General features: G+C 45.9%; 1 protein-coding gene across 1 annotated transcript; it reads right to left on the bottom strand.

Moving 5' to 3' along the window:
• Positions 1-876: 876 nt before the first annotated feature.
• Positions 877-20,060, bottom strand: HABP4 (hyaluronan binding protein 4). The gene is made up of 8 exons (XM_081213767.1): positions 19,611-20,060; positions 11,748-11,898; positions 8,386-8,547; positions 8,146-8,217; positions 6,516-6,599; positions 4,089-4,257; positions 2,343-2,528; positions 877-1,192 (listed from the first exon to the last, which is right to left on the bottom strand). Exons 1-8 carry the CDS (start codon positions 19,927-19,929, stop codon positions 1,136-1,138), a joined length of 1,200 nt encoding a protein of 399 aa, XP_081069893.1. The 5' UTR covers positions 19,930-20,060; the 3' UTR covers positions 877-1,135.
• Between the last annotated feature and the right edge of the window lie 6,519 nt (positions 20,061-26,579).

Genomic DNA, 26,579 nt, shown 5'->3' with positions numbered 1-26,579 from the left:
CCCACACCTAAATTATCTACAGTGATTAGTGCAACTCTTGCAAAGTAAGACGGGCTTTTAAAAACCATTTTTTTCATTAATTAGGCAAGGAAGCTGCAAAGCCTTCAAGTCTAGTCCCAAACTGGATGAACACAACCTGGTGGAATTTCAGAAGGGTCAACAAAGCACATGGGAGCTATTACAATTGTAGATTAAATGCCAACAGGTAGTGATGGCTTGATCCAGTAGATTAATCCTGTATAAAACTTTGATATGTCAGTAGCCTCACTGAAGTGGTATAAAGTTGTCTAAGGCCAGATAGCTTCAAGTATGGTTTCACAGGAAGGAACACACTGCCATACCCCAAAAAAGCACCCTCCGCAGAGAACAAGAGTTCTAACCTGGACTCACTTAACTAGATAAGTTTCTGCGTGTATGAATGTTTATTGATGGAGGGAACATTCCCGCATTGCGGGACCTTGCCAGCAGTCTGCAGGGATCCAGCCCACCCACAGGGCTTCTCAGTTATTTCTCTGGTCACACTTCACTCCCAAGAAACCCACTCTCCAAACTGGAAAGGAAACCGTAAACACTACAGCTTGCAGCTTCCGAGGGTTATGGAGTAAGAAGAGTTATCGCTGTGAAAATACCACCTCACACCCCAACCAATGAGCAGGCTTTTGTTTATTTGCTAACCTCTCGAAATTGTGCAATTGCTTTGCATAGGCGAAGGTACATTTCACTCAGGTCAGAAAAACAGCTGCCAAGTGCCTATGGGGTTTTGCCATCAAGTCTCAAAACAATCCTCTCTTTTCAAAAAAACAACCACCCAAAAACCACCCAATCTGGTTTAGCTTACATTTGTGACACCGTAGACAAAGAGACACCCCTCTGTACTTGTTTTGACACCATCACCTTGAACCTTTATTTGAAAGCCCTCACATACGATACCATAAGCCTTCACAAAGCTAATCCCCAAACAGTGGTGCTCAACCTTGCCTCCTAGCCCACAGGATAGGTCTAGGCGCTTAACACAATAGAAGTGCAAAATTCACACACATAAGTCATCTCTCTGTAGGCTTGGATGATATTCTTCCACAGCAACATAGAGCTGTTATCGTCACAGCTACTTTTGAGGCGCCATTATTCAGTTCTTTCAAGCTAAAGCAGGGAAATCCTCAGGGTCGTCGGGGTTTGGAGCAGTGACGTGCATCTAAAAGGAAGAAGAGCACATCTCAAAACCTTTCTGCTAGCTAGGTAATAACTGGCGGTGTTATCTAGATCCTGAGATGCCCATAAAATTTGACTCTTGTTCATCTCAGTTTCTATTTTGGCGCCGCAACCTTCAAACCCAAATATTATTTACTGTAAGCCTCTATTAAACAATGGATGGGCAGTGTCTGTGTACATTAGGCATACAGGATTTCTTTTGCATGTTCAGCTTATTATTATTTTTAATAAAAATACTTGTAAAACCCAAGTTCTTAAATTCTGAAGAGTCTGAAAATTCACAACTATAGCATTTCAATTTGAATTAGAACTAAAAGTGACCACAATTCAACCACAAGAAGTTCAACTGGGTGTCCCTAGGTCAATCACTCTTGGCCTACCTCAACAGCTGTAGGAATAAAAGTGGGGGGAAGATCTATGGCCAAACTTTTGCAATGGCAGGATAGAAGTGGAATTATTCATTTTATTCTAAATTCTGCCTCCTATATTGCTCTTTTCCCCACCAACAGTGCACGTTATGGCATCCTCCCAACTAGAACTCCTAATTTCCACCCACACAGGTGAGCCCATCAGGTGGTTGTGGTCCTGAAAGAGCAGCGGGCGCATAAATTTAGATTTCCTTGCCTCTTGAGTCTACAGACAGGTCGCTCTGTTTTCTCCAAACTACTAGAGAACTCAGATGAATTCCTAACCCATTTTATTTCCAATGGGTTGTTTGTTTTTTTAAAAAAGTTCATGAGAATTTGACAAATCTACATAATCGAGTTCGTGATCTGCCTAAACCAAGGATCAGCAACCTAAGGCCCATGGGCCACAAGCAGCCCAAAGGGGTCGTTTAACCGGCCCACGAGCCGCCCCCAAACCGAGTCACCCACTTGGCAAGTCCCCACACGCTGTACTAGCCCAGCGCAGGGACTCGCTTCTGCAGATGCCAGAAATCACATCTGCGCAGACACAGATGTCAGAAATCGCGGGCACACACGCAATCTGGCCCACGGAGAGATCTCTGCCTGGAGTGAACCGGCCCAGGCGAGGTAAACCTTGCCGACCCCTGGCCTAAACTGTAGGGAAGTGGTCAGTCTGCATTCGCTAGATCTGGGAAGGAGGGCTTAACACAACACACTAATGATTACCATCACTTCCGGCCTGTGTCCTCCTGAGTCCTCAACTCTCCGGACACGCCCGCGACCTCCCCGGGCTCCTCTGGCTCCACGCCCCGGACGAGGCAGGTTCCCAAAATTAATGTCCAGCTGAGAAGTGATGTCGTTTGCTGCTTTCCGGAAAAAGTGAGCATCGTCCTCAAAATCCTCCTTCAGCACCTGGAACAGAATTGATCTAGATTATAAACACACAACCTGAATTCTTTCCCCCCCGAAAAGGAGCACCCACCAGACGCATCCTAGGAGCTGTGAAAGGGGGACATGAAAAGGAAACGGTTGCAGCTTTAAAAAAAAGAAAACCAACCAAAAAATTGCTACAATGTTCTCACCACACCTTTTGACCCATGGAGACCTATAAGGGGGTTTGGAGCAGGCATAGGGAAACCCGGCCCTCCAGATATTTTTGGGACTACAACTCCCATCATCCCTAGCTAACAGGACCAGTGGTCAGGAATGATGGGAGTTGTAGTCCCAAAACATCTGGAGGGCTGACTTTGCCTATGCCTGTATTTGAGAGAAGACAGCTCTTTTATTTAAATTGCCACTAATGACAAGTCGTTCTGAAAAGTGTACTAATACCGTTAAACATTTTACAGTCGTACCTTGGAAGCCAAACACTTTGGCTCCCAAACAAAATGGCTCCTGAACTATCAAGTGTTCCAGTTTTAGAACGATTTTCGGAAACCAAACATCCTGTGCAGCTTCTGATTGGCTGCAGGACGCTCCTGCAGCCAATCAGAAGCCACGCTTGGGTTTTTGAATGGTTCCGGGAATCGAACATACTCCCAGAACGCGTTCTGTTAAAAAACCACAATACCACTGTATAACAATATCACACCTTACTAGCACAGTGGTCACAATAATTTGTCTCTATGTTACAGAGACGACAACACGCCTATTATCTTGGCATTTTCATAGCCAACTTTTTGTCCTTTGCAAAAAGAGTAGTCAATGTGCTCTGCCAAAGATGCTACACTGTAAATACTTTTAACCATGGTTTGTACAACACAGAAATGAATGCTGATAAATTGTTGGTGGTTGTTGTTTTTTAAAAAAATATATGTTTTATTAATATTCATTGACAATTCACATAACGCTTTTTCTTGGGCTCCAAGCGCAATACAAGCAAAAGACAAAGTCACCTTAAATCAAAGTGTTGTGGTTTACCAAGTGTTGCAGAGGATGTTACCTGGGTCTTATAAACTTAAATCTTGTTGCTTTCGAAAATAATCTGCCTATCATCTAATCCTCAATGCAACTATGAAGAATTACAACCATTTTATTTTCAATGACACTGTTATAGTGACTAATGCAAGAAAAACCCTCATGAAGCTGGGCTAAGGAAACATCTAATATGTAGGGGCTGTGCCTATCATAATTTTTGGCAGTCACACAATACAAATCATGAAGACACCTGGCACTCAAAAAAGCTTCAGAAAACCCCAATATTTCAATTTTGATTTCATACTCTGGATCACAAGTCTTCAAAGTAGCAAACAAGACAAATGAAAAAAGCTTGTTTGGTCAATACGACCGAGCCATCAAGAACGGAAAAATATCTACTGCTGGAAGTTAAACAAACTTGAGCAATTCCAAAGAATTCTAATAATGTTTCATCTGTTCAGACTATCTCTCAGTATGATTCAGCATAATAAAGCCATTTTTAAAAAAACATAGGGTTGAAAGGAATAACCCTCTAAAACCTAAATTTTTGCTTACATCATCTCTATATTTTGACTTGTGAATCACCACTGCTTTAGAAGGAACAGTGGTTTCAGGCTTCCGGATGTTGAATTCAGGCTTTGGTCGACTTTGCTGCTGAAGATTTTTCCACTCATCCAATGTCATCTCTTGAACTACTTCTTCCACAGGCTCTCCTTCAGCAACTCTAAGGGTTTAAGTAAAAACCATTAGCCTCTAGGATGGCAAGAAGGGAAAGGCAGAGGAAAATTGAACGCACAGAGCGCTGAAAGTGGAGATTCCCTTTTTAAGCAATGGTAAGCACAGCTTGCGCCAGTGAGTGGAAGATGCTACAAACTATTGCAGTATGGAATGCTCCTGTTCCAGCCAGCCATTCCCCCTTCCAGGCTACTCCATTCCACCACAACAGACTGCACTCCATTGAGTATCCAGAGAACTCATAGGGTAACTTGAACGGAATCCTGAAGATTTTTCTTTTCAACTCCTGCAGACCTTGAAGTTCCCCTGAGCATGTCAATACTTCCCTCATGCGTTCAAACTTCTGGAACTCAAAATATGATTTCCAATACGGTCATACCTCGGGTTACAGACACTTCAGATTGTGTTTTTTCGGGTTACGGACCGCCGAAACCCTGAAGTACCGGAATGGGTTACTTCTAGGTTTTGGCGGTTGTGCATGCGCAGAAGCGCTAAATTGTGCTTTGCACATGTGCAGAAGCGCTGAATCGCAACCCACGCGTGCGCAGACGCGCCGCTGCGGGTTGGGAATGTGCATCCCACACAGATCACGTTCGCAACCCGAGCGTCCACTGTACAGTGGTACCTTGGCTCTCAAACGCCTTGGTACTCAAACAACTTGGAACCCAAACACTGCAAACCCGGAAGTAAGTGTTCCAGTTTGTGAACGTTTCTCAGAAGCCAAATGTGCTCCGTTTTGAGTGTTACACTTCCGTTTTGAGTGCCATGCTTCCGTTTTGAATGTTATGCTGAGGTCTGTCTGTTTTTGCTATTTATTTTGCGTTTTTGTGACTCTGTGGAACCCAGTTCAGCTACTGATTGCTTGCTTGTGTGACTGCAGTAATTGATTATTGCTTTCATTTTATGGAACGATGGTTTCGCATTAGATCATAAAATTCATGTTAAACTGCTGTTTTAGGGGTTGTTTTTAAAAGTTTGGAACAGATGAATCCATCTTTGCATTACTTTCTATGGGAAAGCGTGCCTTGGTTTTGGAACGGAATTTATTTCAAAAATCATTGATTTTTATCCACCTTGGTTTCAACCCACATGTGCCTGTATGTTTGTGTAAGTGTTCACATCCACAAACTTTTGACCACACCCTCTGATGCCATGAGGCCCTCAGAAAGTTGGCCAAAAGTAAATATGGCCCTCAGGCCCCCAAAAGGTTAGCCACTCCTGATCTATAGGATTCCACCACTATTGTTAACCTACTATACAAGTCAAAGATAAACCTGAACCTTGCTTTTTCCATACTGCAACAGCAGCAGACGCCTATCGTTTCACCAGTTTCTAAAACACTGACATTTGCTGTTCAGTATTGCTATAGCGAGTCCAAGATCAAAACTGTTATAAGTGCATTAGGTTTACTAGCTGTACACAAGCACACCCAAGAAACATCTGAGATATCTATCTAACCCACAAACCGCTTTAAGAGCTTGCATGCTCTTATATACCATTTGTCACAGGAAAGAGAAACAGACAATAGTTCTTATTCCCTGCAGGCAATTAGCTCGACATATTCTATTGGATGGGTATATTTTGCAGAACAATATATACAGGTATTTGATAGAGTACTTGGATGGAATAGAACATGGATATGTTATGGCTGTGGCAGTAATTCAGCTGCTAGTTACACAATGGAAATAGCTAACTGGGAGAGGAGTCTTATCAAATGTGACACTAAATGCAATCTTCACCAACCAGAGAAGAGTGGCTGGGGCGTATTGATTGATTGATGATGCATTATCTGCCTTAACTGTTTCATGAAAACTCAGTTATCAGAAAATCTTTAAAACAGGAAATTAGGTTTAGCTGCCAAGGAAAGAAATGCAAGTCTTATAAAGTCAGAATTTGCACAAGGAATTATATGCACCAAGGTTTGTATCTAACTCAAGTCATACTCAAGCCAGGTCCATTAGAATTAATGAACCTACATTACTCATATCCATTAATTTCAAGGGGTCCAAATAGGACTAAGATCAGCTACAAATGTAACATTGCCAGGTACTTATACGTGGTTTTTTTATGAAGTCACCCAGTGTGGGTCACAACTTGGGCAAGCCTGTTGCAGAATGTTGCATTGACACTCTATGCAAGGTGCAGCTTGCCCAAATATCTGCACCACTTGCAGGATGCTAGACAATGGGCCGTGTTTCCCAATAATGACTTAACAACAAGAGCAAGATGTTCAAAACCAGCCCATACTTGGTTGGAGATTCTCCTTCAGGTGCTCCTGCGTTCTCTTCTGTTTCTGCGGTCTCTTCCATAGGAGCAGTCTGTTCCAGCTCACTGCAGAAACATTAAGCGCATCAAGTGAACTCGTTGGAAACAAAAAACTATACTCTGCAGGGTACTCATACAGGCTGTTCAGAATAACTACACCTTTCTGAACACCGCCTGGGCCGTGTTCAGAAAGTGGTGGGGGGGGATGAGTGTTCAGACCCCTGGGCTCTCACTTGTGGGGTGCTTCAGGGTTCTGTCCTCTCCCCCATGCTTTTCAATATCTACATGCAGGCGCTGGGAGAGATCATCAGGGGGTTTGGGCTGGGTGTTCATCAGTATGCGGGTGATACCCAGCTCTACCTCTCTTTCACATCAGAACCAGTGAAGGCAGTGAAGGTCCTGTGTGAGTGTCTGGAGGCAGTTGGAGGTTGGATGGCGGCTAACAGATTGAGGTTGAATCCTGACAAGACAGAAGTACTGTTTTTGGGGGACAGGAGGTGGGCAGGTGTGGAGGACTCCCTGGTCCTGAATAGGGTAACTGTGCCCCTGAAGGACCAGGTGCGCAGCCTGGGAGTCATTCTGAACTCACAGCTGTCCATGGAGGTGCAGGTCAATTCTGTGTCCAGGGCAGCTGTTTACCATCTCCATCTGGTACGCAGGCTGAGACCCTACCTGCCCGCAGACTGTCTCGCCAGAGTGGTGCATGCTCTAGTTATCTCCCGCTTGGACTACTGCAATGTGCTCTACGTGGGGTTACCTTTGAAGGTGACCCAGAAACTACAACTAATCCAGAATGCGGCAGCTAGACCTGGTGACTGGGAGCGGCCGCTGAGACCATATAACACCGATCTTGAAAGACCTACACTGGCTCCGAGCACATTTCTGAGCACAATTCAAAGTGTTGGTGCTGACCTTTAAAGCCCTAAACAGCCTTGGTCCAGTATACTGAAGGAGCGTCTCCACCTCCACCTCGTTCTGCCCAGACACTGAGGTCCAGTGCCGAGGGCCTTCTAGCGGTTACCTCGCTGTGAGAAACCAAGTTACAGGGAACCAGGCAGAGGGCCTTCTTGGTAGTGGCACCAGCCCTGTGGAACGCCCTCCCACCAGATGTCAAAGAGAAAAATAACTACCAAACTTTTAGAAGACATCTAAAGGCAGCCCTGTTCAGGGAAGCTTTTAATGTTTAATAGGTTATTGTATTTTAGTGTTTTTTTGGAAGCCGCCCAGAGTGGCTAGGGGGACCCAACCAGATGGGCGGGGTATAAATAATAAATTATTATTATTATATTATTACTTAGTGTCTCACTGGAGAGATGGGGGCATGCTCAAACAACATCAGTCTTGACAACTAGCACATTGCATTGTATGCCAGTAACTTGATGACAGAAATATCACAATATTTTTAGCAGAGATTTTAGGGACGTTAAACAGAATCCAAAAACTCAGCAACTGACACTAGCATCAAGATTTTGGAATTTTTGCCAGTTTCTTAGATGCAAGATCTGAAAGCTGGGAGGCGGCATTCGTACATGATAAATTATGACCATACAACTCGGAAACTATGTTCCAACAAGACTACAATCCAGATATAACTACTAAAACACTGTCATACCTCACATCATCCTTAACTGCTCCCCAGTTGCGAGGTCCACTTCCACCCCTTTTGTCTTCTGCTCGGACTCCTCTAGAGACATAAATCGTATTCTTTTTAGTCCCCGTTTTTGGAAATTAAAAATATTTGTATACAATGGTTGTCCAAAAGGTTGGTTACAGATGCAAATTCACAACACACACACACACACACACACAGTATTACTAAGATGCTGTTAAGGTACTAGACCAGCACACTTACGTTTTGTCGCTCCCACTTTGTCGGTCAAATTCCCGCTTCCCTCTTTGATCAAAGCCGTTGAAAGTCCTGTTCATTCCACCACCTCTTCCTCTTCCTCTCATTCCACCTCTTCCTCCCCCACGACCTCTCATTGGCCTTTCCCGATCAAATCGGTCTATCGGTCTGAAATACAATTCACCTTAGCTTGACCCAGCGTATCTTCAATAGGTTAACACCGTTGAGATCCAATAGAAAAGCAAAGCGTTACATGCAAGACATTTACAGTGGTGCCCCGCAAGACGAATGCCTCGCAAGAGGGAAAACTCACTAGACGAAAGAGTTTTCCGTTTTGGAGGTGCTTCGCAAAACAAATCTCCTATGGGCTTGCTTCGCAAGACGACAATGTCTTGCGAGTTCCTGCTGGTTTTTTTTTCCTTTCCCCCCTTTTTCTAAGCCACTAATCAGCTGATCCGATCAGCAGATAAGCCGCTAAAAGCCTGTAATAGCACTAATAGCGCTAATCCACTAATCCTTCAATGGGCTTGCTTCGCAAGACGAAAAAAACTGCTAGACGAAGAGAATCACAGAACAGATTCTTTTCGTCTTGCGAGGCACCACTGTAATTGCGTTAAAATTATACACAGCGTAGACTGAAAAAGCAGATAGGGCCTCATTATACAGTCAAACATCGGTTGTCGAACGTAATCTGTTCTGGAAGACCGTTCGACTTCCGAAACGTTCCGACAACCGAGGTGCGGCTTCCGATTGGTTACAAGAGCTTCTTGCATTCTAGCAGAAGCCACGTCAGACATTCGAATTCCAAGGAACGTTAGAAAACCGGAGCATTTACTTCCGGGTTTTCGGCATTCGGGAGCCGAAACGTTCAAAAATGGAGCCATTCGAGAACCAAGGTTTGACTGTACTCAAATTCAGGGCCATCCAATGAAATTGGATGATTCAGGACAGACAGTGGCTGCCAACCTGGGTGGCTTTAAAGGGGTATTAAACAAATCCAAGGAAAAGATGACCATCATTGGTATGTTTCTGAGTAACAGCTGCTACCACAAAGCAGCGTTGGCCCCAGTTCCTGCTTGCAGGTTTCTCATTGGTTGACCACTGTGAAAACAGGATGTTGGACTACATGGGCCTTTGCCCCAATCCAGCAGGGTTTAACCTTACAGCTCTGATGTTTTCCCCATGGAAATGAAACGAAGTTTATTGTGGTCCCAGACCAGATTCACATACCATACTAAACGAACATAAAACACAACAGAATTAAGTTCAAATTTACAATCAAATACAGTGGTGCCTCGCAAGACGAAAAGAATCCGTTCTGTGATTCTCTTCGTCTAGCGGTTTTTTCGTCTTGCGAAGCAAGCCCATTGACGGAATAGCGGATTAGTGCTATTAGCGGCTTTTAGCGGCTTATCGGATCAGCTGATAAGCGGCTTAGCGGCTTAGAAAAGGGGGGGAGGGGGAAAAACCCGCAGGAACTCGTAATACATTTTCGTCTTGCGAAGCAAGCCCATAGGAGATTTGTTTTGCGAAGCACCTCCAAAACGGAAAACTCTTTCGTCTAGCGAGTTTTCCGTCTTGCGAGGCATTCGTCTTGCGGGGCACCACTGTATAACAATAAACAATACAAATATGACATCCATTAGAAATGTGGTTTAGGTCTTAGTTTCTAAAATATTATCTAGGGTTTGCATCTGAGGCCTTAGTCTTTTTAACAGCAAGGCTTGTTCCCTGAGTTTTATGGCAGCCACGCAAAATCTGGCCAACTGTAGCGTGATCTCTGGATCCTTATACTCTATCGGGGATTTTAAGCATTGAGGTTCAGACCCACTTGGAATTTTCTGTATAACAGGGGTGATAAAGACCGAGCGTAAATCCTCATAAAAACGCTATTGTAGCAAGACATGGGAGACGGTTTCCACCTCTATCAGGCCGCAGGGACAGACTCGCTCCGTATGTGGTTTACCCACATATCTGCCCTGCAATAAGGCAGATTGCAGCACGTTGATTTCCTCATGAAAGTTCACAAAACTAAATCAAAGCTGCAACTGCATTCCTTTTGTCCAATGTGGTAATGAGCAGATTTCATTTTGCTGCTGTGGCGTTTGCCTCCTAGGATGGGTCATAGGAAAGGGTTAAAATGGGTGTGATGTGATTGGCCAGTGAGAATGCAAGGGGGGAATAAAAGTTAGAGTGGGAGGTTTTGAAAGTCAGTTGAGGTTTGGGAGTTGGAGAAGGAAGAGAGAGGTTTAGGTGTGGGTTGGTACAGTTGTATTGTGAGAGAGTGAGAGGAATTGTTAGGTGGAGTCAGACAGATAGTTGGAATAATCAGTTTGGAGTTGTTAGGAACTAAGATTAAGAAACTGTCAAGAGAAACTAACTGAAACCATAAGCTTGTTCCTGCATTTAAAAATAAACTTGATCATTTGTTTATGTTAACAACTGACTGGACTCCGTGTGTCCCCGTGAGATACGGGGTGGTGGCAGCGGAAAAAGCAATCGCAGTGGCGGCACAGGGTCAATAGACCGTCAAACGTCCGGGGCCCTGTGTGTGATCGCCACAGCTGCTATTACCTAGAAAACATAAGCAAATGTGAAGATTTCTTCCAAAGGCCACAATCTTAAGAAGTGGAATTCTGCCTGTGACGTTTATCCTTTTTGGCTCTTCTACCCTACTGTAATCTGCTCTCAAAGGTTAAGGAACCCTCTGGAACAGAGCGTGATGGGGGCATGGAGGCCTGCAAGGATACAAGCAAATTGGGATGTCTTGATACATGCTGCTGCAGCCAAGTCCTTTCTTCTCACATAAGACAACTCTGGTTCTGAGCTGCTATTTGAATTCTTTTCTAATAAGCAGCCAGTGGTTCAGAGAGGTTGCGGAACATTTCACTCCCCTCCCACTAAGATGCGCTTTAAACAGAAACAAAACCAACCCACAAATCTAGGTGCGGTCCCACCACCACAAAGTATGATACAGCAATTCAGAAAGCCAAGAGCTTTCTCTTTGTTTTTTACATACTGCTGTGATAAAACAACCGCCTGAATTTATTGTCTTTTCAAGAGAACATTCTGCTCCAGATACGTAAACCAGAGTCACATTTACAAGACAAAGCGAGTCCAGGTCACGTAAGCAATCAATTTAGCTGAAAGCAAGTTTGAAGCACGAAAAGGAATAATGCAGTCTAGAATTCCAAGACTCACGCACGTGGGGACACCCAACCAAGAACAGAATGAAAACAAAGACTTGGCTTTGTGGTTGAACATCTCTAGGAACCATCAGTCACAGGTCTAGCCAACTGGTGGCTTGAAAAATGAACCCGGAAAGTCCTTTCGGGTGCCTTTTTTATACCTCCTCCAACAGCGCATACCTTTCTAGTGTTAACTCCGCTTGTCTTTCCATTTCATGAGGACGGTACTCCCTGAAAGAAGGTCTCCATTCAGCTTTATCTTGCTTTACCTCTGTGCCTCGGTTTTCATTCCATCCCTGCTGTTCTCCCCTTTTTGGAGCTCGCTTCTGGCCTGTGGGGTACAGAAAAAACATGATTTTGTTAGGCAGATGAACTATGAGAATCACACAATGCTACTGGCTGTTAGTAACCGAGAAACCTAGATTCCAATGGTATTTGAAAGCAGTCTTCATCACCCTAGTGCCCTCCAATATCCTGGATCACAAAGCCCATCAGCGCCAGTCAGCATGGAGGCTTGAGCCCAACACAATGGAAAGCATCAGGTTAGTGAAGGTTGTTGTAATGTACAGTAGTTTGAACTGTGTCTGCTAGTTTGTTTTCTACCATCTGTTAACATTTAATACTTAATAAATACTTTACAAAGTAAAATAAATAAAATATGCAATATATTGATTTGTTTTAATGCATTTTTAGTTTCATGCTAAATTAAATTAATAATTTTGAATTATTTTAAATTACCATTTTATATTGTTTAACCTTTGGTCAAAATGTAAGGTACAAATAATAAACTAAGCTAAACAAAACTTCAAAATGTATAGGAAAAAGTGATTGTTCAGCTTCATTTCACAGCCCATTGTTAAGTGTTACAATTTTCAGTGTACAACATAAAGCTTGACAGTATGCAACTGATAATAAAAAAAGGAAAATTATTTTCAAGCCCAAATCTGGTTCAAAGGTACCACTGACAGCAAACAGACATTCACAATTGTTGACTGGGCTTTACAAATTCAATACAAGCAACTCAGCAAGAAAGCTCAGCTATCAAAGGGGGCAGTTTTTGTGCAATTTATATGAAAACAGAGGAAGCATACCCAATATTCAGAATGTAGGACTCCCAACTAAAATATACAAGCTGCGGATATCACAACTAGTGGGGACAACTGTGAAAACCCCTATAAAATTCATACTCCCACGGATGCATGAAAGTATTCCAACAATTCCAACAAGCAATACTAAACGCCTTTTAGGAAATACAAGTATTGGTGCACAGCAAAAATCTTAGCAAGAAAATGAGGAAAGTTTGAAGGTTACAAGGAAGATGTGCTAGTGATTATGCAGGAAATACCGTATTTTGCGCCCCATAGGACGCTCCGGCCCATAGGACGCACCTAGTTTTTTGGGGGGGAAATAAAGAAAAAAAATTATTCCCCCCCCCCAGGTGCGGGGCTGGAAGAACCAGGTCGGGGAACAGTGGGAAGGCATGCTCTGCCTCCCCGCTGTCCCCCGAGCTTGTGGGGCTGGCGATGGGCAGAGATGTGCTGATCCCGGGATGGCAGGCAGCTCTGCGCCGCCATCCGGAGCGGGGCGGGACTTAGTGCCCCGCTCCGGATGGCGGCGCAGAGCTGCGCTGGTCCCAGGACTGCAGGCAGCTCTGCGCGGCCACCGGGAGCGGGGCGGAGCTTAGCGCCCCGCTCTGGATGGCAGCGCAGAGCTGCGCTGGTCCCAGGACTGCAGGCAGCTCTGCGCAACCCTCGGAGCCGGTCTCCCGAGGGTTGCGCAGAGCTTCCTGAAGCCTGGAGAGCGAGAGGGGTCGGTGCGCACCGACCCCCCTCGCTCTCCAGGCTTCAGCGAAAGCCTGCATTCGCCCCATAGGACGCAGGCACATTTCCCCTTCATTTTTGGAGGGGAAAAAGTGCATCTTATGGGACGAAAAATATGGTAAATCTGTACTTTTAATGGGCAAGCCAAGAATGGTTACACAGGCCCTAAAGGATCTTCACTGGCTCCCAGCACGTTTCCAAGCACAATTCAACATGTCGGTGCTGACCTTTACAGCCCTAAATGGCCTTGGCTTGATATACCTGAAGGAGCATCTCTACCGCCATCATTCAACCCTGAGGTCCATCTCTGAGAGTCTTTTGGCAGTTCCCTCACTGTCACTGTGAGAAGTGAGGTCACAGGGAACTAGGCAGAGGGCCTTCTCAGTAGTGGCACCCTCCCTGTGGAACGCCCTCCCATCAGATGTCAAGGAGATAAAGAACTACACGACTTTTAGTAGACATCTGAAGGCAGCCCTCTATCAGAAAGTTTTTAATGTCTGATGTTTTATTATGTTTTTATATGTGCTGGAAGCTGCCCAGTGGCTGATGAAACCGAGCCAGATGGGAAGGGTATAAAGAAAATAATAATAATAATAATAATAATAATAACAACAACAACTTCTGAATCAGTGCCCTGAGCCAGCTGCTGTGAATGATTTCTTATGGATCACGCATCAGAAGTTACAGCATCACCACTCAGCCAGCTAAGTATCACACCCTCCTTATTTATTTATTTGCTTGATAGTTAAAGAGTCATAAAACAACTGGAAGGACATAATGAGATACCATGCTGAAAGAGACCTGTTCCCAGTGAACTTGGAGCTTTCAATATATGGAAAAAATAATGGGAATGGCTGTTGGGAGACATTACCTCATCTTGGCCTCTCTGCATAATTTGTTAGATCTCTCATCTTCTGTGACTACCTACAAGCCTTCGATGTGAGGAAGAAAAACTTGTTCTTCCAGAGATGTTTCATAAAGGAATCCTGCCATGCTACCAATGACCACAATCCAAGCAGCAGCATGTAGAAAGGCTTATTCCACAGTGCTAGCATTTTCTGTAGCCCAGCAATTTTCTGGAATGAAGGCATCTAAAGTGCCATTTCACAGAATCAACAACTGATGACCAAGCAGAGCCAAGCCATTTTTTCTAGAATCCAAAAGAAGCCATTTTATTTCAATGGCTGATCAGCTGCAGTAGTCCAAAGGATGTCAAGACCCAGTGCCAGCCCACCCACGAGGCAAGGTGAGGCGACTGCCTCAGGAAGCAGGATCCACTGGGGCAGCAGATCCAAATGTCAACCTTTCTTCCCCCTTGTTCCTGATTTTGATTTTTCCCTTGCCCCTTCTTCCCCAGCGAGGAGAGGGGCCATTTTGGGGTCTACCTCAGGCGCCAAAATGCCTTGGGCCAGCCCTGCTAAGACCTACAAATTGTCTAAAGAAATTAAGGAAATAGCATGTGTGTGTTTACTATAAATAAGTCCTGGCAAACAATTCATTCAAAGTCTTCAGTATGTATTATACCCACTATAATATTGCATTATATAATCATGTAGGAAGCTGCATTTTAAGCCATAAAGAAGAAACATTTTAATGAACTAAGAGCTCTTTAGCGAGCAAAGGGCTCTTCTACAACCCAAGAGGTTTACTTTTATAATTATATGGTTTCCTATTTGAGTTAGCTGAATCTCATACATATTAAAAGGCTTGTGTACACACACCCTAAGATAATTACACAGAGCTATGTTTTAAAGACTGTAATTTTTACAAGTAAAATAAGCCTGTGCTTATGACTACACAGCTGAAATTGAACGTGTAACCAATTCTACAACCCTGAAAAAGGATTGCAGTTTTTATCATTAATGTAAGTTAGCATCTCAACTACTGGCAAGAAAGAAACCTAAGCAGTCCTAGATTTCAAATGTTTACCACCCTCCACACGGAGAATGCAAAGCAGCAAAAACAAGAGGGGGGAAGGAGAAATCAGCAATGATGTCTGGATTAAAGTTGCATGTGACCAGGTAAACTGCATTCACAAAGAAAAGACCCCCCTGAATTTGCCATTATATTGAGAGATGATTTGAAGCATTTTTCTCCCAAATCTCTTTCAGACCACTGTTCGGACTAGGGCCAAAACCTATTATTTATCTGTTGAATTTTTAGACAATTCTTCATCCAACAGAGCACATGGTAGTTCACAAAACAAAAACCCAATATTAACCCAGCCATTTCTAAGGAGAGGATTCTATCCCAGTAAACCAGTATAGAAGTCTTGTAACACTATGAGGCTTTAATATATCCCACGCTTTCCAAATTCTGATGAACACTGCAGCTGGAAGGAAGTGTTGCGCTACCTAAACAGTCCTAGTTGCATGATTTATCAAACCTGTATGTAAATGTATTGATAGCAGAAAGAGATAGTTCAGATGCTGTCGTCATCTGAAAGGATCAAAACAGCACAGAGCCACTAATTTCCAGGGAGAAAAACGACCCAGGGAAACAGACAAAAAGTTAACAAATTAAATGTGAAAACAGCTACCAAAGACTAACACCCATCTTGTTGATATGATGGGAGAAGATATAAGGGAACTTATTAGTAAAGCAGCACTAACAGAGAATGGACAAAGTTCTAAAATGACCAAATCCCAACTGCTTTTTAGCCAATAATATTCAAATCCCTTTTCACCATGTCAACATTTCGAGGGGGTGGGGGAATGAACATAGTGTGACTTAAGAGGTATCAACCTAACCTAAAGTGGAATGTGATTTGCAGGGAGATCTGCTTCCAAGGTTCATTTCAGTGTGGTGTCAGGGTTACTGAGTGTCAGACTAGGACCTAGGAGACCACGGTTTTAATTCCCACTCGGTTGAGAAACTCGCTGGATGATCTTGGGCCTCCTGGCCTAACCTACCTCACCAGGCTGTTGTGGGGATAAAATGAGGAAGGGGACTAAGTACCATGTATGTCACCTTGTGCGCTCAGTGGGGGGAGGGGAGGTGTGTTATAAATGCAATCAATCAATCGATTTTCAGTTCAACAGTCTTGTGTAGCAAGTCTCAGAAACATGCTCTTCCAGGGATTCTCAACAGCAGCTGCCAATCAGTCAGCTGTGCTAGGCAGTTCCATAGCCAACGTTAGCACGTATATGACGCAATTACTAATTGGGTCACACATTGTGGAAAGGGGAAGAGAGCAGATCGTAATCCTGCAGATTTTGGACAATGTTACCATTTAGACCAGGCATGTCCAAAGTCCTTTTCGGGGGCCTAATCTGGCCCGCCGGTCAGTTTAATCCGGCCCCTGTGGAAGTTTATTTCCTGGGGTAAAATCCTATAAAACACCTCAACGACTTCAATCCAAAAAGAAACTCAGTAACTTTGGGGTAAAATCCTTTTAAAAAGTCAGCAACTTTGGTCGGCACCTATGGCCCTTCACTTCATCAAATCTGGCCCTCTCTGAAGAAAGTTTGGACACCAATGATTTAGGCCAAGGGTGACAAACCTCAGGTTCAGCGGCTGAATGTGGCCCTTCAGCCATCTCTCTCCAGCCCTTTTGGATACTCTGCAGAACCACATTACCTTATAAGCAACCTATGCAGTCTTTTGTTTTGCCTGGCTAAAAGGTGTCCTTGCAGTCTGATAACACCTATTGCTTGCCTGGAAGCCCTTCACTTGTGGGGGGGGGATTGTACCTCACTGAACAAATATTAAGAGTTGCATCAGCTGCTCACCACCAGCCTCCGGACCCCCCAAAAAAGTTAACCAGAAGGGAATGTGATCCTCGGCCTCTAGTTTACACCTAGACAGTTTAGGCATTCAAATCTCTAAAGAGGAGTCTGCATACTTTCCCCTTTGCTCTTCTGTGTGAACAGTAAATTTAACGGAGAATGAAGGAAGGACACTTCAGACATGATAAAATGTTCTCCATCTGATCTACCCCAGTTGTCCCGGGTTCAGACAGAAAACAATCAGCACACTACCATAGCCAGCTGCAGCAACTCATGTTATTGTGTGACAGAAAAACTGTGCTGCTGTGATGAAACAATTGCCATAGTCCATGGATATCCCATCTCTCTGCATATATGTGTCTGTAGGGAGAGACATGGCATATGAAGATTTTGGGCAGTCCCAAGTACAAATTGGTTAAATTGAAGAGTCAGGATATAGAAAGTGAGAGACTGGGGACAGCCAGCAAAAATATATATTGTGTATGTAATTTGAACATTCAAGAAGTATTCCGAAGCATGAATGAATTTGTCTTACACCCAATTTTACATTTAAGTGACCTGCTAAACCATTCTGCAGTGCATTTTTTTTTACCTAAATCTTGACATCAGGAAATTTTATATTAAGCTGTGTGCAGTAAAAATACGTATTAGGTTTTACTACGCTAGTTATCCCAAGCTGCAATGTTTTTCAAGTGATTGACAAGGCACACATTTTTGTTCTGGATTAAAATTGGAGACAGGCTCACAGAAATACATGTATTTTGTTCATCAGCAGTACTTGAGGGAGCACCTACATTTGCTTGCCTGGGTCTTGATATCTATGGGAAAGGCCCTCTGTATGGTTCCACCAATGGCTACAGCCTTTGTGGCAACACAGGATAGCATGTTCTCTGAGGTGACACCCTGCCTGTGGAACTCCTTCACCACAGAGATACGACCATCTCCTCATGAATGATTTTCTGATGCCAGCTTAAGACATCCCCTCTGCCCAATCACTTGGAATGGCCAATCTTTTGTGGGCAATGACAACGCGGGCTACATCAAAGAACCTGGTGCATCTTTCCCTTGGAATAATGCCATTATTCATAAATTGGCAAGTGGGGGTGGAAAACACACCAATGTTTCATGACTCGGCCCTGCTCTGAGAATCGTCAAGTTTTAGCTTAGGTTCTCAGCACAATCCAGGCACATGGGTTGGATACAACTGCCCCCACTGACTCATACGTGCTCTTGCACAAACTGAGTTGTTCACAAATCACAGAAGCCAACTCCTAGGGGCAGAGGTCCCTTCAGCCCCTCCAATAAAATATCTGAGGGGGGTTGCCCCCCCCCCAAGTTGATGGGCATTGTGGCCTCAGTTCAGTATACCTGAAGGAGCATCTCCACCCCCATCATTCTGCCCAGAAGCTGAGGTCCAGTGCCGAGGGCCTTCTGGTGGTTCCCTCGCTGCGAGAAGCCAAGTTACAGGGAACCAGGCAGAGGGCCTTCACGGTAGTGGCACCCGCCCTGTGGAACACCCTCCCACCAGACGTCAAAGAGAACAACAACTACCAGGCTTTTAGAAGACATCTGAAGGCAGACCTGTTTAGGGAAGCTTTTGATGTTTAATGGAATATTGCATTTTAATATTTTGTTGGAAGCTGCCCAGAGTGGCTGGGTATAAATGATAAATTATTATTATTATTATTATAGCATTACAATTCAACTGGTGTGTGCTTGTGATCTGCCCCTTCCCCCATTTTTTATTCAAGTTGGCACTCCTGCCACACGTGAGGTCTGGAATGCGAAGAGCAAAAACTTGATTGGAGCCTGTTCCAAAACCTTCAGCTGAAGAGCAGCAAAGAAAGCTCTCTAGCACGAGCACCCCTCGTTCCGGGCACTGCTGAGCTCAGGGCTTGGGAGATCGGCTTGATCCCCAAGGAATCAAGGAGCCCTGAAGGCAGCCCAGCGAGCCCTTTCTGACAGCTCGGCGTCAAGCGACGGAATTAATCGGGGACAAGGCCGGGCGGGGGAAAGACTCGCTGCCTCTTGGCGCCGGCCAGCCCGCGGGACCGGAACGGGAAGGCGGAGCCCAGGCGCCGCGGCCGCAACTTTGCGCCCTCATCCCAAGCGCCTGCTCTCCCCGCCCGACGCCACAATCGCCTTGCACGCAGGCGGCGGCCCGGCCCTGCCCTTCCGCAGCCGGCAAGACTCGCCCACGGCCCGCGCAGGGAGGAGTCGGAAGCCGACCACGAGGCGAGCGCGGAAGGCGCGCGCTGGCAGCCGCCTGGGGCGAGAGGAGGGCAGGTGCGCCGCGGGGATCGCGTCCATTAATCCGAACCGCCCCCCGCCCCGTCCAATGTCATTCGCAGTCGCGAAATCGGATTCTCCTTCCCCCGCCCCGGCCCATTCATTCCGAAGGGCTCCCTCGTCCAAAGGGCGTCGCGGGCAGCGCAGCCGACCCAAAGCCCGAGGGAAGCCTCGCTCCCCCCCCCCGCTCCGGGTCCCTTCCCTACCGGGCGCTGCTGAGGGGCTCTCCGGCTGCGGGAAAGAGGCGCCGCCTTTGCGCTCCTTCTGGGATTCCCTTTTGGCGGCGGCGGCAGCGGCGGCTCCTCCCGGGCCGGGCTTCCTCCCGGCCGGGGGGGCGGCGGCCGCGGCGGCCGCCTCTTCGCGCTTCTTGCTCTGCTGTTTGCGCCGCTCCGCCTCGCGGAGGATGTCGAAAGGGTCGGACTCGTCGTCGAGCAGCTGGTGGAAGCGGTTGGCGACGGCGCAGCCGAAAGTCTCCTGCATGGCTGTGGCGGCGGCCACGGGGCTGGCCAGCGCGCCCTTCATCATTGCCCTGGCGGCGGCGGCGGCACCGACGGCCGCCCCTTCCCCGAATGCGACAGAAAGAAGCGAGCCGGCCTCAGCGCGGCCCAAGTAACCACGCCATGGCCGCTCGCCCGCCCCGTCCGACTGCACTGCCCAATCCGCGCGCAGGCGTCGGCCCCTTCCCCCCCCCCGCAAGCGCTGGCCGCCGACCAATCCGCGCGCTCCGTCCCTCATGGCCCTACCCAATAATGCACCTCGACGACGTTCAGAGCCACCGGCCAATCAGGGAGCTCGGGCCCTCCCCGGCCGGCCAATGAAAAGGCGGGATCCCCCTTCCGCTCGCACAATTTCCCACGCCGCTGGCTTATGACGGAGAGCGTCTGTGGCGTCACGTGCCCGGCTTTGGAAGCAAAAGCAGAGAGGGCCGGGTTTTTTTTTTAATGTCATGGATAGGACTACACTGGGGGGGGGGGGAGAGATGTCTCAGTAATTAGTAACTGTTAATTACTGTACATGAGCAAATGAACTAGAATGGCCCCATTAGAGTTGATGGGTAAAAATCTATCAGAAATCCTCCATGTGGCCTATGGAATATTTTGGAATATATATCTGTAGGTGACAGCTTGGATATTAAAGTGCTAATGTAGCAAATGATAGGATTATGTTGCTGTTTAGTCGTGTCCGACTCTTTGTGACCCCCTGGACCAGAGCACGCCAGGCACTCCTGTCTTCCACTGCCTCCCGCAGTTTGGTCAAACTCATGTTGGTAGCTTCGAAGACACTATCTAACCATCTCGTCCTCTGTCGTCCCCGTCTCCTTGTGCCCTCCATCTTTCCCAACATCAGGGTCTTTTCCAGGGAGTCTTCTCTTCTCATGAGGTGGCCAAAGTATTGGAGCCTCAGCTTCAGGATCTGTCCTTCCAGTGAGCACTCAGGGTTGATTTCCTTCAGAATGGATAGGTTTGATCTTCTTGCAGTCCATGGGACTCTCAAGAGTCTCCTCCAGCACCATAATTCAAAAGCATCAATTCTTCGGCGATCAGCCTTCTTTATGGTCCAGCTCTCACTTCCATACATCACTACTGGGAAAACCACAGCTTTTACTATACGGACCTTTGTTGGCAAGGTGATGTCTCTGCTTTTTTAGGATTATAACTAAGTTGATTTCCCTGAAGACCGAAGGCCATTGTGAATAGGAAAATACTATAAATACCATTCATTTATCTTGGTGTTGTCTACACTGACTGACTGCAGCTCTCTGTGCTGTCATGCTGGAGTCTTTTCTCAGGCCTTCTTGCAAATGACAGGGATTGTACCTGGAACCTTTCCTTCACAAAACTTGTGCTCTGCTGTTGAGCTACAGCCCATCGCCTCATCCATGAGTGGGGCTTTGAACTTGGAAGTTCCCAGTCCTAGCGCTTCTATACTGTCTAAGTTAGTATAAACACTTAGTATAACCACTTCAAAGGAAGTCTCTAATGAAAAATTGCTGGACTAGAGTTTATCAGTAACTTTTAATTATATTTGTTTAGCCCTGGCTCATGATAATTGCTTCCCATCCATTTCAGATGTTAAATTAACATTTAAAAGCTATGAAAAAAGATATCACAAATGAATGCTGTTGTAAATAGACACTGTGTTTTACTTATATACACTTTTACATTGAATATCACAAACTGTAGCTCTTGCATTTCATAGACACATGGCTTACAGTCCCCCCCCCACTGTGCCTATTTAACTGCCTACTAAGGAAAACCTTTGGTCATTTGATAGAGAATCTGATCTGAAAAAACAGATACCACAATAAATTTGTTAATCTTTACTGTGCCACAAGACTTGTTTTTGCTGCAGCAGACTAGGGATTCCTCCAAGGCTTGGTCCCTGATGTCAACTCAGTATTTCATAGACTCTAGTTTGCTGTAAAACTTGGTATATACCAATACTTGACATTGGCTATGTGGTGAAGGTGAAATAAAAACTGAGTTCCTAGGTTCAGTTGCAGCTAATGGTACGTAAGGTCTCTGTTATAATATATGGAAGGGAGACTACAGCCGCATCTACACTGATCTGGAAAACGCTATTAAAAATACTATTTAAAAATATAGCTTCCAGTGCAATTTCCCATTGGCCACAGATCGCTGCTCTACAGCACTCTCTGGTGTCACATTTTTATAACATATTTTAATGTTATAATTCACCAGTGTAGATTAATCCTACAATCTAGGGTAAAAAATCTGCCTCTCCTCCTTATTGCTCCATGTACTTGAACTGCTTCCCAGAACACCTGTGCAATACTATGTTTCTTACTTTCGTTCAGTCGCATTTCGGAACCCATCTTTTCTATGATGCCTTTTCCTTACTCCTCTAGTTCTCATGCCCAACATGTATAAGCCAATATAGGGCTTGTCTCCAACCGTGGCTTTGCATTAGAAGCGCTTCCACTTCTGCACCTGATTGCTGCTGTCCCCACCTACCAGCGCATCTGCTCCTGCTCCCTGAAACCTACTCCTAAATATATGGTACATATGACACGGAGGACAGCAAATGCAAAAAGGAGGATTGGTAAAAGTGTTGTGTTAGCAGAAGTGCTTCTGCTAGTACAAAGCCCTCAATGGATGCCACACTGTGCAAATAAGTAGGCTAGAGTGCATTTATAAGAAATATGAACTTAACCAACACACTCCATACTATTTATTTGATGCAGAGCATGTTTTGTAACTTGGGGTGAAAAGAGTACAATTTCCTTTCAGGCAGGGAGAGGGGAAAATCCTTCCCTAAAGGTGTGGAGGATGACAGCATGTGTGAGGCAATGTATTGTTACTAAGGCTGCATGTCACCCCCAAACTCTGCAACAGGGTTGTGTTGGGAAATCGAGGCACAGCATAGCAATGTTAAAAACTGAGATATGAAAGCTAGAAGCTAAATGGCACCTTAAACCTAGGTTATGGGTGAAACAACGGAATGTCTAGACACACTTTCTTTACAAGAATACAAAGCTGAAAATGAATGAACTGCAACTAAAATCTTATATTCATTTTTCACATAGACTAGTCCTCATATGAAGACTGCAAAAACAAAGCCATGCTTCCCCTGTCTGTCCCCCTAATATACTTAAGAGGGTCTCTTCTCCAGTTTTCAGAGAGTGGCTTGGAGTGGGGTGGCAGAAAAATGTCCTCCCTTCCTTCCACTCTGCAGTTTTAATCTGAGATCATAGGCGCAGTACTGCGCTCAGAGCTCAGAAACTGCTCTCGCTAATGAAATTCCTTGTCTCAAAACACGCCTAGAACAATGGGAGTTTTGAACGCTGCAGCATAGACTAGTGCCTTTAAGAAATACAGTGGTGCCTCGCAAGACGAAATTAATTCGTTCCGCAAGTTTTTTCTTCTTGCGAGTTTTTCGTCTTGCGATGCACAGTTTCCCATAGGAATGCATTGAAAATCAATTAATGCGTTCCTATGGAAACCGCCTTCAGACCAGGTCCGGGGACAGTCTGTCCCCCGACCTCTTCTGAAGGCTGGGGGGAGGGGACAAGGGCTTTTCTTCCCACCCCCAGCATTTTAAAAAACCCCGGGACAGCGGAGGACTTCTCCGCTGTCCGGGGCGATCTTAAAATGCTGGCGGGCGGCATTTTAAAATCGCCCGGGACAGCGGAGGACTTCTCCGCTGTCCGGGGCGATGTAAAAGCCCCTGGGAAGGCAGGCAGGGGGGACAAAGACTTTTGCCCCCCGCCCGCCTTCAGAAGAGGTCCTGGACCTCTTCTGAAGGCAGGCGGGGGGCGAAAGTCTTTGCTCCCCACCGCCTGCCTTCCAAAGCCGTCCGGGACAGCGGAGAAACGTGCTGCCTTTCTCCGCTCTCCCGGGAAGGCAGGCAGGGGGGAGCAAAGACTTTCGCCCCCCGCCCGCCTTCAAAAGCCGTCCGGGACAGCGGAGAAACGCGCTGCCTTTCTCCGCTCTCCCGGGAAGGCAGGCAGGGGGGAGCAAAGACTTTCGCCCCCCGTCCGCCTTCAGAAGAGGTCCAGGACCTCTTCTGAAGGCGGGCGGGGGGCGAAAGTCTTTGCTCCCCCCCGCCTGCCTTCAAAAGCCGTCCGCAATAGCGGGAAGCGCTTCCCTGCTATCCCGGACTGCTTTTAAAATGCTGGCGGTGGGGAGCAAAGCCTTTCGGCCCCCGCCGGCCTTCCTGGACCTCTTCTGAAGGCCGGAGGGGGGGAAAGGCTTTGCTCCCCACCACCAGCATTTAAAAGAGGTCCCCGGAGATTTCCCTATGGGCTTTCTTCTTGCGAAGCAAGCCCATAGGGAAATTCGTCTTGCGAAGAGCCTCCAAAACAGAAAACCCTTTCATCTTGCGGGTTTTCCGTCTTGCGAGGCATTCGTCTTGCGAGGTACCACTGTATGGTTTATTTTAAAGATATTTACACCTAAAGCCTTCAACAGATGGGACACAGAATATTGCACCCCAAGAGTGTCCCTCATTGCTCCTCTCATATCTTCGGTGATTTTGGGTCTAAAGCAAAAAGGAGTCATGGCCTCCAGTCTCTCGGCAGAACCTCCTCCAGCCAGCAGCGCATGAAATTCTTTCTACTTCTTCCTTGTTCCCAGAACACCTTGCAAAGCGCAACACCTCCCCTTCACTTTGTTCGCTCCCCTTCTTGAGACCTGTTTTCCAAAAAGGGCACATTTTCCCTGTGTGACATCACGCCACCTGCAGCCTCTTCCAACTGTGCTATAAGTAACACACAGCTGAGGTGGAAGGACAGCAGCTGGGTGGTTCTTTAACGGCCCGCTACTTAGTTCTTCTTGTTTTCTTAATGTCATCGCTAACAGCAATCTCCTGAACAGGAGAACTGGTTCGGCCTGTATTTTGAATCTAGTTTCTGGCACTGTTCCTTCATACTCCAAAAATCAGCTAAATTCTACCCCTTTACTGATTTCTAACATTCACTAACTCTAGTAGTTCTGGGTGCCCTTGCACCCTCAAACTCTGGTATCCCAGATCTGTAACAGTAAGTAAGACCTGAACACATAGCACTCTCTCCTTGCTTTCCAGCCACTGGGATTCAAAAGCGTACTAAAAGCTGAGCACAGCCATGGCAAATAATGATTGTCTAACCTACCTCACAGGACTTTTCAGCATATAAAATGGGGTGTGGGAGAAACATGCCTGTCACCTTGAATTCCTTGGAAGAAATGTAAATATAAATGTGGTGATTTTAAACAGATACATATTTAATGAATTTCTGCTTGGCTTATCCACAGAAAGGAAATGCAATAAATATCCGGACAATACTGTCTTCACCGCTGTTTTTCTAGAAAAAGAGGTGCAGGAACTCATCATGAATGCCTCCCTTGTTCTCTTATAATGGAGTCCGGTTGAGAGGTGCTGGAACTGAGTTCTGGTGCGTTCCAGATGAAAAAAAAAACCTATGACTGTATTCATTAAAAAAAAAAAACACCTTTACAAATGTGCTACATAAATCCTAAGTTCAACTTTCTTATACAGTACATGACTATGAGAGTGCATTGTCCCAGAAGCATATAACAAAGAGCTGACAGAATCGTGCCTGAGCATGCTAGCAAATCCCTGGCTGCACTAGACAGGCCTTTGGTTTGATCCAGCTGGGCTGTTATCTTGCCTCCGCGATGAATGTACAGTGGTACCTCGGGTTCAGTACTTAATTCGTTCCGGAGGTCCGTTCTTAACCTGAAACTGTTCTTAACCTGAAGCACCACTTTAGCTAATGGGGCATCCTGCTGCCGCCGCGCCACTGGAGCACGATTTCTGTTCTCATTCTGAAGCAAAGTTCTTAACCTGAAGTATTATTTCTGGGTTAGTGGAGTCTGTAACCTGAAGCGTATGTAACCCGAGGTACCACTGTACTTTGGCACACGTATTTTTGTTATGTACTGAAGTTCTCAACCAGGGCCATCAGGGGGATACTGTAGATAGTTTTCACTCTGGTCCACATATGCAAATAAGGGATTGAAAGTGACATTCAGTGATTGGATAGTTACAGAAAGTGTTACAGTTGCGTTCTAGTGGAGCTCTATATAACCAGGTTGGCTGAACCCTTCAGTTCAGTTCTGTTCTGTGAATAAATAAGAGCTGTGTCGTCGGATATGTTCACCCACAACAATTTCCTTCTAGGTTTGGGGAATAATTCCATTCTATTGAGAACCAGGGCTTTAAAGATATATATTAGACTGGCACAACGTCTTTTCTTGTTTATCACAGTTTTAGCTAATAACATAAGCGTGTTTCCGTCCAACTGCACATTTTCCTATTCTGATTCATTAAAGGTACCCCTGCCTGTACGGGCCAGTCTTGACAGACTCTAGGGTTGTGCGCCCATCTCACTTAAGAGGCCAGTGGCCAGCGCTGTCCGGAGACACTTCCGGGTCACGTGGCCAGCGTGACAAAGCTGCATCTGGCGAGCCAGCGCAGCACACGGAAACGCCGTTTACCTTCCCGCCAGTAAGTGGTCCCTATTTATCTACTTGCACCCGGGGGTGCTTTCGAACTGCTAGGTGGGCAGGCGCTGGGACCGCGCTGGGACCGAGCAACGAGAGCACACCCCGCCGCTGGGATTCAAACCGCCGACCTTTCGATCGGCAAGCCCTAGGCACTGAGGCTTTTACCCACAGCGCCACCTGCGTCCCTATTCTGATTCATTAATTACA

This window comes from Podarcis bocagei (assembly GCF_964188305.1).
Source record: "Podarcis bocagei genome assembly, chromosome: 11".
Lineage (NCBI taxonomy): Eukaryota > Metazoa > Chordata > Lepidosauria > Squamata > Lacertidae > Podarcis > Podarcis bocagei.
Note: the sequence above shows the minus strand (reverse complement) of the source record. Positions and strands in the feature narration are given on the sequence as shown.

Coding starts and splice junctions, on each gene's coding strand:
- HABP4 (XM_081213767.1), bottom strand. CDS start 19,929: ATGATGAAGGGCGCGCTGGCCAGCCCCGTGGCCGCCGCCACAGCCATG. Junction 8,548..11,747: donor GCGGAGTTAACACTAGAAAG/GTATGCGCTGTT, acceptor ATTGTATTTCAG/ACCGATAGACCGATTTGATC. Junction 8,218..8,385: donor CAAAGTGGGAGCGACAAAAC/GTAAGTGTGCTG, acceptor TTATGTCTCTAG/AGGAGTCCGAGCAGAAGACA.